Raw genomic sequence first — 12,688 nt, forward strand, 5'->3', positions numbered from 1 at the left:
CTCTCCCCTCCTCCCTCCCTCCCTCCCCTCCTTCCTTCCTTTCTTCCTTCCTTCCTCCCTTCCATGTTACAACCAAACTTCTAAGCCCAAAGAGTGCTCTCTTCTAGTCACACACAGCCTCCTTCAGCCTCGGAGACCTGCAACCCGACTGCCTTCAGTCCTGAGTCTTTGATCTCCTTCCTGGCCAGAGGGCAGGGACTGCAAAAGACAGGGTCCTTAGGTGTTCCTCACAGCCAGCATCATGGCACTGGAAACTTAGAGCCTGGCAACAGTTTCATGCAATAGCTTCCAATGGATTCCTGTCACAGAGCAGCCAGGAGAGAGCCAGATTCCAAATACATGAGACAGGGAACTAGAAGGCAAAGACAAGAGGACTTAGAACCAGGGGGAACGTGCACAGGAATGGGTAGAAGACACCAGGGGGAGGATTCCTTCAACTCATGAGCACGTGGCACAGGCTGCCACCTCTGTGTTTTATGTGGCTCCCATGGCTGCCCTGGGACCCTGAGGATACAGCCCAAAAGGGACTGCCTGATCTCCTGTGCCATCTTGCTTTGTACCTGACAAAATCTTCAAGAAGGGAATTCCCTTGCTGCTTGTCAGAAGTTCAGAACTTTTAATGGGTTCTCTTGGTGAACTGCTATAGGACATCCACAGGCATAGAAAGCCTTTTCTTGGCTGGGAAACTCTGCTGACTACAGAATAAGGCTTCCAACAACCTGAGATAAAAATAGGTTGTCTGTCTCCTCCGCTGAATAGCATGAGAGGCCAGAAGAGAGAAGAGGGGCTGTAAATCTCCTTTGTCTATTTTGGGAAAGAAGTGCCTTACTTGGTTTATTGATAATCATGAGGGTAAAGCTGGAAGGACCTCCAGGACAAGGATTTGCTAACTGTCTGCAGAACTTCAGGGTTCAGGAAGGTCCTCAGGAGGTCATTAGACAGATAAGTGAAGGGCCAAATTCACCAGGGCACTTCCTCCCCAACTTCAACCAGAGAATCTGCTTTCATCTGTCTACGTATTAGGGTCTGCTGGAATGGTGTCATGGCTAAAGAAACGTTTGGAAGCTTGTGAGACAGACCAATGCCTTATTTCACAAGGAAAGCAAAACAAAACAAACCAAAACAAGGTTCAGAAAGGCTGAATGACATATCCAGAGAAAGTGAATGGCTGAATCAAGATAACAGCGTGAATTGCCTTACTCCTTGTTCACTCACCATTCATTTAGAAAATAGTTACTTAACATGGCTAGGTGCAAGACACTTTGCTTGGTAATGGACGACTACTGTAATAAGACAGACACGGTTACTGTACTCCAAGGCGTTTAGGATGTAGTGGAGCTGAAGATTTGGTTCCCTGAATGCTGCCTTTGCATACGTTGTTTACTGATGCTCAAAAAAAAAATGGAAGTGCAGCATAGTAACGTAACTTTCCATATTGATTCGTCAGTACTTCTGGATCTGGGCAGATGTTTTCTTTCATTCTTGTTCTAGAAAGGGAGTATTGCTGACACACTTCTAGGTTGACTCCTCTCTGAGCACTTTGCATTCTATGTCTTCTGGGTGCTAATGAGAAGCCATTTGTTAGTGTCATTGCCATCCCTTTGTAGGTGATATGCCTTTTGGGTTGCTTTTAAGATCTTCTCTTTGCCTTTGGTATTCTACTGTTTCACTACAATGTATCTACATGTGTGTTTTATTTTATTGATCCTACTTGGAATTATTAATTTACTTATATATTCTGGAAAATTCTTAGCCATTGCTTCTTCAAATACTGCCTCGCCTTTGTTTTCCTTCTTCTCTCCTTTGGGACTTTGGTTAGCTGTATGTTAGACCTGCTCATTCCATCCTCCATGTCTTGTATTTCTTATGTTTTCTATCTTCTCGGCCCATTGTGCATCATTCTTAGTAATTTCCCCAATTCCATTTTCTAGTTTATTAATTCTCTATTTGTGATTAATCTATTATTTACTTCCTCTACATTGAATATTTTTATTTTAATAATCATATTTCACTTCTGAAAGTTCTATTCTTTTTCAAAATGGCTAGATCATTTCTAATAGTATCTGTCTGGTCAATTATTATTATTTTTAGACAGAGTCTTGCTCTGTCGCCCAGGCTGAAGGGCGGTGGCGCAATCTCGCCTCACTGCAACCTCTGCCTCCTGGGTTCAAGTGTTTCTTCTGCCTCAGCCTCCTGAGTAGCTGGGAGTGCAGGCGCGTGCCACCACGCCCAGCTAATTTTTTGTATTTTAATAGAGATGGGGTTTCACTGTGTTAGCCAGGATGGTCTCGATCTTCTGACGTCGTGATCCGCCCACCTCAGCCTCCCAAAGTGCTGGGATTACAGGCGTGAGCCACCGTGCCTGGCCTGGTCAATTATTTCTTAAAAACATTTCTTACATTGTTATTTTTTGTCTTGTGTCTGGAAATTCCGAACTCTAAAGTCCTTAAAGATCTCTTTTCTGGTGTGTTCATGGTCTTAATCCTGAGCTCCATTTGCTTCATCTTAATCTATGCTAATCCTGAGAGACTACTTTAGGGATACTCTCCTCCAAAGAGGATTTACAATTGCTTCTGCCTGAGCTGGGAGCATTGCCAGCCATCCTCCCTCCCTAGAAGGGACCAATGCTAGCCTCCTTTTGTGTTGGAGGTGAGTGCCTTGGGTTCAGCCACCTCAGCTCGTCCTGTTCCAAGGCTCAATGTCTTCATCAACTGTCAATATGGCATTTGTCTTCCAGGCCACTTCGCCATTTGTATTTGCTTACCTTCGGCATTCCCACCTCTGGTTTCAGCTCATGGTTTGTTTTAGTTTGCTGAGGTGTGGGGTAGGGGAATGGTCCTTTGGGATTTCCCTGCCATCTTGCAGTTTCACACTGCATTAAAAAGTAGGTTTAATCCTGGACCTCGTTGTTATTGAGTGGTTTGGCCCGTATGAAGATGTAATCTGCCATCATGCTGGAGGGAGAAGACCTCATTCCATTGAAAGAATCCTGTTTGTGGATCCGCTGTGCTGCTGTTTTTTGGTCCTGATACCTTCAGGTTTAAAATCCTGTCATCTTCCTCCTCGAGGATCTGATGGGCAGAATACCTGAAGAAAGAAACGGATGAGAAGCACAAGTAAAGCTTTGTCTTCCCAGAGAACATTTCTAGATTTTCTCTTGCTAAAGGAGGTTGTGGCCTGGCTCCTTCTAATCCTGTCTGACTCTGTCTGTTTTGCTTTTATCCTCTCACATGTTGATAAAAGTCTTCACTTTTTTGGTGACAGTTCTAGTCTTTTATCTTTGAATAGCGCTTTATAGATTGCAAGACACACACACACAGACTTACCTGATCTTCTCAGCAGCCCTCTGAGCAAGCATTGTTGTACCCATTTCAGGAGAGGTCCAGAAAGGTCACTTGAGTTGCCGAAGGACCTAAAGTCTGTTCATTAGAACCTTTGCACATACCTCCTGACTCCAAATCCACTGCTTTTCTCCACTAAACCTGCTGTCTCTTGAGAGAAAGTAAAACACAATCAACGATTCATCCATTTAATCATCTAATATTTATTGATCACCTGTTATATACCAGGCACTGTTCCAGGTATATAAGGATATCTCTGACAACAAAGCCCTTGCCCTTATTACATTCTAGTTGGTGGCAGATCATAAATAAACAAGCAACCATATAATGTCAGAGAGTGATCATTGCCATAATGAAAAATAGATAAATGGGGCTCTAGGGGAGTCTGGGGCTGGATGAATGAAATGAAGCGTGGAGCCCTGAGAAGAACAGTGAGGAAGGCACCCAGGTGGAAGAAAAGCCCAAGGTGAGACAGAACTTGGCATGCTCTGAGAACGGTTGGAGGGCCCTGTAAGTACAGTGGCCCCAGCGAGGTGGAGAGTAGTGGGAGGTGCAGTAGAAGAGATGGCTGGAAACATGTTAGGGAAGATCTTAGAAAAAGGTCTGAATAAGGAGGCAGAGTCTGATCCTTGGAAGTTTGCTTCCTCCTCAAACAAGAAGAACCTGTGTGCTGATCGACCCTGGATGTTAACAATGCTCCCTGAATTGCTTGTCTCTTTCACAGGCTTACAGGTTTTCCCAGCTTCCTGAGATGGTCATGGGCTCACCGCCTCCACCCGTACCTCCCCGGACTGGTCCTGTGGCTGTCGCTTCTCTCAGGCGGTAACACGTTCCTTTCTTTGTTTTGTTTGGAATATTCGGAAAAGGGTCAGTCCTCTGTACCCTGACCTGACAACAGCACCATCAAATTTCCTTCATGCTCCACCCCATTCAGGGTGTGTCACCTGTACAGACAGCCACGTGCCTGTGGCATCCCAAGTACCATGAATGAGCAGATCACGGTGCTTTTGTGCTTTTTAACCAGAAAGTTCTTGAGAATCCACAGTTAAAGAAGCCCAAGGTCAACTGTCCCATACCTGGAAAGCCTCAGACCCTGACCTTGAACATCTAAAAATGACTCCAGCTCAGACCACCACAACAGCTGCTACCAAAAGTCCCTTGGTTATGTAAGGGTATTGTCTGAGAAGCCAGGGGGGGCAGGCATGTCTGGGTACCCACCCCAACTCTTGACTTCCAGGAGGGAGAGATTGAAAACGTATGAAGTCAGATATCTCAATCACAACACATATGTTAAGCATGTTCTTTGCTCTATGAAAATATAACGAGTGCATGTTTTTAATAAGGATGGACAAGAAGAACAAAAGCCCTGAGCACTGGGAAAGGCTAGACCTATGCCCTGGGGTACATGTGGACCACTGCCCTGGCCTTCCTACTCCAGCTTCCCCCAACATACAAATCACACCCTATCTGTGAATCATGGGTCTGGGCTTTGTGAGTGGGGAAGAAAAATAGGAGTTTCCCTCCGAATAGGAGGGAATAGGAGAGACCCTGCTGTCATCGCCAGTGGTTTAGAATGTGGAGCAGTATAGATGTCACCTCTTGCTGCCAGCTGAGCCTGGGTGGAAAGCAGCAGACCCTGACCTGCTGTACAGCCCCAGGAATTGGCCTTGCCTCTCCAGCCCCTGTTTCTCTATCTGTAACATGAGTACATGGGCCTAGATGATCTCAAAAGCTCCAGGATTCCCCAAAAAAGGGTCTCAGAATTGCTTATGAAGCAGAACTCAGAAATTTTCCCAGGAAGGGTTTTCTGAACAAGTAGCAGATGCCTGGAACTGCGTGTGGGAAGCCACGTCTGTGGGAACAAGCAGGCAGAGAGGGAGGGAGGGAGAAAGGAAAGGAGACCCCACCCTGATGAATGGTCACATCATACAGCCTCCAAATTGGACCTTCCTAGGAGAGTAGCAGCGGGCTTCTCAGTTACTCCTGAGGGTCCCGGATTGGAGGGGCCTCATACCAGCAATTTGTGGGAGGTTTTGCTGAAGGCCAGCATCAATTTCTTTTTTTTTTTTTTTTTTTTTTTTTTTTTTTTTGAGACGGCAGTCTTGCTCTGTCGCCCAGGCTGGAGTACAGTGGCCGGATCTCAGCTCACTGCAAGCTCCGCCTCCCGGGTTCATGCCATTGTCCTGCCTCAGCCTCCCGAGTAGCTGGGACTACAGGCGCCGCCACCTCGCCCGGCTAATTGTTTATATTTTTAGTAGAGACGGGGTTTCACCGTGTTAGCCAGGATGGTCCCGATCTCCTGACCTCGTAATCCACCCGTCTCAGCCTCCCAAAGTGCTGGGATTACAGGCTTGAGCCACCGCGCCCGGCCATCAATTTCTTATTTCTTCTTTCAACCACCTGTCTCCTCCCAGGCCCCTCCACACCATTTGCTCTCTTGCCACATATCGGGGGGCACTGCCCTTCATATAAACTCAGGATTAGACCAGGAAGGAACCTTTGAGATGAGTTTGTCTACCCCTGTCGTTTTACAGATGAAACAGGCTTGGAAAGGGAACGTAGGCTGGGCATGGTGGCTCATGCCTGTAATCCCAGCACTTTGGGAGGCTGAGGCGGGTGGATCATTTGAGGCCAAGAGTTTGAGACCAGCCTGGACAATATGGTGAAACCCCGTCTCTGCCAAAAATACAAAAATTAGGTGGACGTAGTGGCATGCTCCTATAATCCTGGCTACTTGGGAGGCTGAGGTGGGAGTATCGCTTGAACCCAGGAGGCAGAGGTTGCAGTGAGCCAAGGTGGTGCCACTGCACTCCAGCCTGGGTGACAGAGTGAGACCCTGTCTCAAAAAATAAAAAATAAAAATAACGAAAGGGAAGGTAGCTGGAACCCAGACCTCTGCCTCCTGTGCTCTCCCTTGCTGTGGCTGTCATTTGCTCTGTGACAGCCACTGCTCTGCTTAGAGGGCGGCCCTGTGGGGGACCAGACCTGCTGCAGCTGTCTTTGCGTCTCTCCCATTGGACTAATTTTAGAGTCCCTCTGTGAAACTGCCTCAGGCCAGGGGTGATGCTTGTGAGGGAGAATGGGCTGTGGCTGAAGGACCCTTTGGAAAACCAGGAGATGCCCGCATCTGCAGAGCCCAAGCTGCCCTCTTCTTACACGGCTTTCTGAGCACTAAGTGGAAATAGGATGTGTTAAATGGGCTTGATTCTCTGATTGCCCGGGCACCAAAACAAAGTTCTGTTAGACTGTTCATTGCTCCCTGGAGTCAACCCCAGCTTCTGAGTCTTGGGCTTGGTGCTTCCTGCCAGTTAGGAACAGGGAATGTGGCCCCCCAGCTGTCCCCGGTTCCCTTTCTGTGAGAAGGGAGCAACCAGGCACTCCAGACAGAGCCTTCCCATTGGCTGCTGATGATGTCATCACCTCCTGGGTCGACCATCCCCAGCTAATACCCAGGGCTAATTGCTTTTCTTCTTTTATGTGGAAATTAAATGTTCTACCACCCAGAGACATGAGAGCAACCCTTAGGGGAGAACTGACCTTGAATGTCTAAAAATGATTTCAGCTCAGGCCACCATGACAGCTGCTACAAATCTGGGTGCCTCCTGCCCGGCTGGTGTCCCTAGACCATTATTTATCTGGGAATAAATCCAGTCCCGGGCACCCCACCCTCAGGAGGCTTGGAGGCAGCTGTCCACACCCAAAGGTGACAGGGTGCGCTCCTCCTGCCTGGGACGCCACCTGAGGTCTGGGACAGTGCTAACGCAGTCCCTCTGCCCCATCTAGATCCACCTCAGACATCGGCAGCAAGACCCGAATGGCCGAGTCTGCAGGGCCCGAGCCGGCCCAGCTGCACGACAGCGCCTCCTTCACACAGATGTCCAGAGGCCCCGTGTCCGTGGCGCAGTTGGATCAGTCGGCTTTAAATTACTCAGGTGGGCAAGAGGGGAAAAGCCCCAGTGCGTCCCCCACCCCTGCTGCTGTGCCCCGTCTTCCCCCAAACCCCCAAATCCAATCTTCTTTCTACCTACCACCCTCGGGAATCACAGCCACTGCATTTCTGGATCCCCTTGTAACTGCAGGAGCCCCAGCTAAAAGAGCTGCTGGTTTTCTTTCTTTAAAAGATCTGAAATCAGGCAAAATCCCAAGTTATGCTAAAGTCAGCATGTATGTTAACATTTTGCCAGACTTCAGTTCAATTTTTTTGGTTTTATCTTTAAAGCATTCCAGATACAGCTATCCACCCCCATTTCATTCACCTTCTCCCAAAAGGTGATCCCGGGCCCCAAGTGATAGGTTTTAATCCTTTGCCATGTATGTATAACAGTATATATTACTGTTTAATGTATTGGAAATTTACATAATGATATCATGGCATACATTTCCTTTTGTACTCTCTCTATTTAACAGTGTTTTAAAAAAATTTCTCCAGGTTGCTATACACATACTATATAGATCTAGTTCATTCATGTAAACTGCCATGTGGTATTCTATGATGAGCCACAGTTTATACTTTTCCCTACTGATGGACATAATAGTAGTTTCCAGTTTTTTGCTATAACAAACAATGCTGAAATGAACATTGAGGTCTGTACATGACATAATTGGTTTCTTAGTTTATTCAAACCATACGTTTTAGGCTAAAACTGTAAGCACTCAGTTGCCAAAACTTAGTAAAGCATTCATGGTGTCTAGAAATTCCATCAGTGAAGTCCATTTCTTTTAGTTCTTTTTCTTGGCTCTTTAAAAATACACATTCTCCTGGAAGGAAAACACCTGGACACCAAGGTGTTATTTCCTCTTGCTGGCAGGTCAGGGGTGTTGGGATGGGGATGGGGGAGTTGGACCATCACTTCTCTAGAAAGCCAGGTCTGAGTCCCAGCAGACTCGTTCTGACTGCGAGGGTGAGTGGGGCTGAATGGCAGGTGGAGGTCTGCTGCTCCTCCTGCCCCTGGAGACCTTTGTCCTCTCATCCCCTAGCCAAGGCCAATCCCAGAGTCCTCCTCTGCTTCCCTAGCTTCCCCAGGCCTGGGCAGATGCAGGCCTAGTGGGCGGGGTGCTGGCTGGGCCCACAACTCCCTCTTTAGGGGATGAGAAGAAGGGAAAAATCCAGAGCACTACTAGTACATGCTGCATTTGGTGAAGTTAGAAAAAGACTTTCCTCCCCCAAGTGAGTACAGACTCCACCCCTGGCAAAGGAAATACTGGCTGGACTTTAGCCCCACTTGGCCCCTAGACCAGAAGCTCTTGAACAGTGCACCACCTGCCCAGCTGTGCACAGTGGCTCTAGAAGAGGTCCACAAAGAAGGAAGACCAGGTTTCCTCCGCCACATTCCACCTGCCTCTGTTGCTACATCACCTGGGATCTTAGCCATCATGGCCGGGTCCACTGCACCTTATATGCAACTAAATTCCCTAGCAAATGTTACAGCCCAGAGCAAGCTCCCCTCAGCTCAGACCTGTTTTAATGAGACTTCAAATCCAGCCGCCAGCCAGGGAGGCAATGAAACTGACTTTATTTGGCTCCTGGGTGGTTGGATCCCCCAGACCAGCCTCTCTTAACCTCCCTCCTCCATTTCCTCCATGCTAGGTAATACGGTGCCAGCGGTGTTCGCCATCCCAGCTGCCAACAGACCTGGCTTCACCGGCTACTTCATCCCGACGCCTCCCTCATCCTATAGGAACCAGGCCTGGATGTCCTATGCAGGAGAGAATGAGCTCCCAAGCCAGTGGGCAGATTCGGTGAGACTCTTGCTCTTCCCATCATAAAACTTCACCTGCTTAACACACGCCAAAAAGTAAATCAGATAAAAGGTTGAGGCTGAAGGTTTGTTATCTCAGCCTCCTCCTAGTAACCGGATGACTGAAGTCAGCCATTTTAAAGGAGATAGACGGTGTGGTGAGAGGGGACATCCCCTTGACAGAGGAGCTTGAGACCTGCCTTCTAGCCCAGCTCCCACCTCTTCCTAGCAGGACAGCCTTAATCAAGTACATTTTTATAATAATAACTACCATTTGTTGAGTATTTTCTATCTACTAGACACCTTGTCAGATGTTTTGTTTATATTATTTAATCTTTATTTACAATCTTAGGTATGTCTTATCATTCCCTTGATTACTCCCATCTTGCAGATGAGGAAATCAGGGCCGAGTCAGGGGATGCCATTTACCTAAGGCCACACAGCTAGGAAGGAGGTGCCAAGGATGGAATTCAAACCTGCACCTGTCTGGCTCCAAAGCTTTTATTAAATGTGTTTCTTTTAGCATAAAGTTCTATAAAATTTTAGAAGAAATGTTAGAAAATGAAGCATTAGAAACCCAAGACTGGGCTGGGTGCAGTGGCTCATGCCTGTAACCCCACAGCTTTGGGAGGGTGAGGCAGGCAGGTCACCTGAGGTCAGGAGTGAGAACCAGCCTGGCAAACATGGCGAAACCCCTTCTCTACGAAAACCACAAAAATTAGCTGGGCGTGATGGCGAGTGCCTGTAATTCTAGCTACTCGGGAACCTGAAGCGGGAGAATTGCTTAAACCCAGGAGGCAGAGGTTGCAGTGAGCCGAGATCATGCCACTCCACTCCAGCTTGGGCGATAGAGCGAGACTCTGCCTCAAAAAAAAAAAAAAACGAGAAACCCAAGACTGAATTACTACATATATTAATTTTCCAGATGACCAAAGCTTACCCCTTTAATTTCAAAACATTAAAAAAATATATGCAGTTTGGCATAAAATATTTCCATAAAATATTATGGAAAATATTATGAAAATATTCCATAAAAATGGAATACTACCTTCCCTCTCCTCCGTTAAAAGAGTATACAATGTAATTTGCCTTTTATGAGTGATTCAATATACTTATGATGCCTCATTATACTAAAATGGCATTTGTAGGGTGAACTCTTGTGGCTTGTACGATCATTGCCCTTATATTGTGAAATATCTCCAAAGTACTATAATTTTGGGGGTTACTATCGTGGCTCAATATGTTTTTTTCTGACCTTGCTTCCAGTGGGTACTCCATATTGCTGTCAATGTCCCCACATCTCGTAATATGCTCACCCTTAAGTGTGCTTTGCATTGTGTGCCATTATCTGCAAATGAGGCTTATCTGTGCTCGTTAGAATTGTTTGTAAGCTTGGAGTCAGTAAGCTGTAAGAGAGGAACTAGAGGGATCCCCTGCTGTTCAGTCTGTCAGTCTGAATGTGGGACTTTCTGGCATCTGTTTTTATTGTCTGGGGGCCTTTTTTGCATCCTTTGTCATTCTCTGCTGTTCCAACGGCTGATGTCACTGGATAGGATTTGATCAATTCAGAGGTTACTGATTTTGTAATTCCACTTCATCTGAAAGTTATGTAGACTTTTCAGAAAGTAGATGATGTTTAACTTGAACTACTCAGGCAGTAATTCCCTCACGCCTGCAGCTTTGACAGTTGACCCGTTGTGTGGAGTGTAACACTGGGCACCAAATGGAGTTGGTGAAGATGTTTTCCAAAACCTTGACCCCTGTTTTCAAAACACTTACAAATGATAATTTAGCTGGGCTTATAGCTACATCTAGATGCCTTTAGGTTTATAATTGCCTTAAAGATGAAGGGAAAGGAACCAAGCAAATGGAAACGTAACCTTCCTGCCACGATGACTGGACTGGACTCTTCTGGGCTCATCTCCCACAGTGTGAAGTAGAACCAGTGTCCTATTAGTTGTTTTTAATTAAGAGGAAGATGATTGCTGCAGCCTAATTGGGTCTTTCCTGGAACCCAATTATCACCTGCAATTAAGCAGGGAGGTGTGCCCATGAAAGGAGTAAGGTGAAAGGGTGATTTATAGCACATGAAAATAAGTGCAGGAAGCTCAGAGAGACCAGTTGTCAGCTTGAGAAGGGTCTAGGAATAATGCACACCTTCCACATCTATGTGAAAAAGAAAAGTCCCTCACCAGCATTTGGATGTTGGACCTTCCTAATCCCAGGAGCTAGCTTGGATAAAATCACCTGGACCTGGGATGACAAATAGGTTTCATCCTTGGTGCCAGATGGAGAAGGATTGGGAGGGGCTTCCAGGCTTAGCAGGAAACTGTGCTGTGATCAAGTTGATGATGTCTGCCATGGGCACTGGCTAGGGAAGTAGTATTTGCCAGCCCTGAATTTTGGCGGGAAGGGCATGATGGCTCCAGCCTGCATCTACTATAAGGGAGGAAGAGTTTCTCATCTCATCTTCCCTGCTTCTGCCCTACTGCCGAATATTGCCCTGAGGATACTCCAGTGAGATCAGGTATCCCTTACCTGTCCCAGCCACCAGCACCTGCAGGCTTGATACCATAGAGCTGGGGGGTTTCAAGAGTTGGACATTGACTCTCTCAGCCACAGCAAGTACAGTTAGCTGAATTTGAAATGCAGGGAAAGGGAATGTGGTAACTTCCTTCTCAAATATTTGACCCCAGCTGATCATTCTTCAGTGAGTTTCAAACTGGGCTCCTCAGAACCCCAGGTTCTGAGAGACTCCCTGCTCTTGCTCTGCACAATTCTGAGCACTGGTGTACAGCAATAAGCAAGTGAGGCACTCGCCAGCTTCACGGAGTTGACAGCCTGAGACAGGCAGTGGCACCAGGAGCAACAACTGTTATGCTGGAGAAGCTGCAAGGAAACATCTAACAGGGATCCCTAGGCTGATGTTGGGTTGGGAAAGGTCTCCTGGAAGAAAGGAAGTTTGAGCTGAGATCTGAAATACATACGCCGTGTCCTGGTCTTGGTTCTTTGGTGACCCCAGTAACCTGTACCTTCCCAGCTCATGTGGCCCAAGAACTCAAACAGCCCAGCTCTGGTTTTCCTCTAAGATACAAATGAAACCTATCAGTCCTTGTATATAAAGACCCACCCTTAGCACTTGTGTGCCATTTTGTCTTTCTTTGCTGGGTCTTGTGAGGAAATCAAAGTCCCAAGTTGTAACTTGGGACATCTATCCCATTACTTCTTTCCTCGCTTGGGTCCTCATCAGTTCTCATCTGATCCATTGAGAAAGCCTCAGAACTTGTCTGCTCCCTACCTCCAGTGGGTCCGCCTCCAGGTGTCCTTTCCAGATATAGACTCCTCCTCTGCCTGACACCCATCCGTGGCTCCCAGCCCAGGCGTCAGCTGCACATCTCAGGAACCTGCCTTCTCAGGCGAGATCACCGGAACATCCAGCAGGGAGGAGAGGGGACTGCTTTCCTACCACATATCCCCCCATCTAGAGTTTCTGAGTCATCACCCCATCCCATTGGTATTGTCTGAATGTTTGTGTCCCACTCGATTCATATGTTGAAATCCTAACCCCCGTGGTGACGGTACTAGGACATGGGACATTTGGGAGATGAT

At 47.1% G+C, this 12,688-nt stretch overlaps 1 protein-coding gene across 3 annotated transcripts in view; it reads left to right on the forward strand.

Moving 5' to 3' along the window:
• Nucleotides 1-12,688, forward strand: part of KIAA1549L (KIAA1549 like) — a 128,175-nt gene that overhangs the window by 106,006 nt on the left and 9,481 nt on the right. For all 3 annotated transcript variants that reach the window (XM_017849748.1, XM_017849749.1, XM_017849750.1), the window contains exons 17-19: nucleotides 4,066-4,163; nucleotides 7,125-7,273; nucleotides 8,929-9,080. In XM_017849748.1, coding sequence (XP_017705237.1) covers nucleotides 4,066-4,163; nucleotides 7,125-7,273; nucleotides 8,929-9,080 — 399 coding nt within the window. The remainder of the gene's footprint in view (nucleotides 1-4,065; nucleotides 4,164-7,124; nucleotides 7,274-8,928; nucleotides 9,081-12,688) is intronic.

The sequence above is a fragment of the Rhinopithecus bieti genome, unplaced genomic scaffold (assembly GCF_001698545.2).
Source record: "Rhinopithecus bieti isolate Rb0 unplaced genomic scaffold, ASM169854v2 scaffold_32083, whole genome shotgun sequence".
Taxonomy (NCBI): Eukaryota; Metazoa; Chordata; class Mammalia; order Primates; family Cercopithecidae; genus Rhinopithecus; species Rhinopithecus bieti.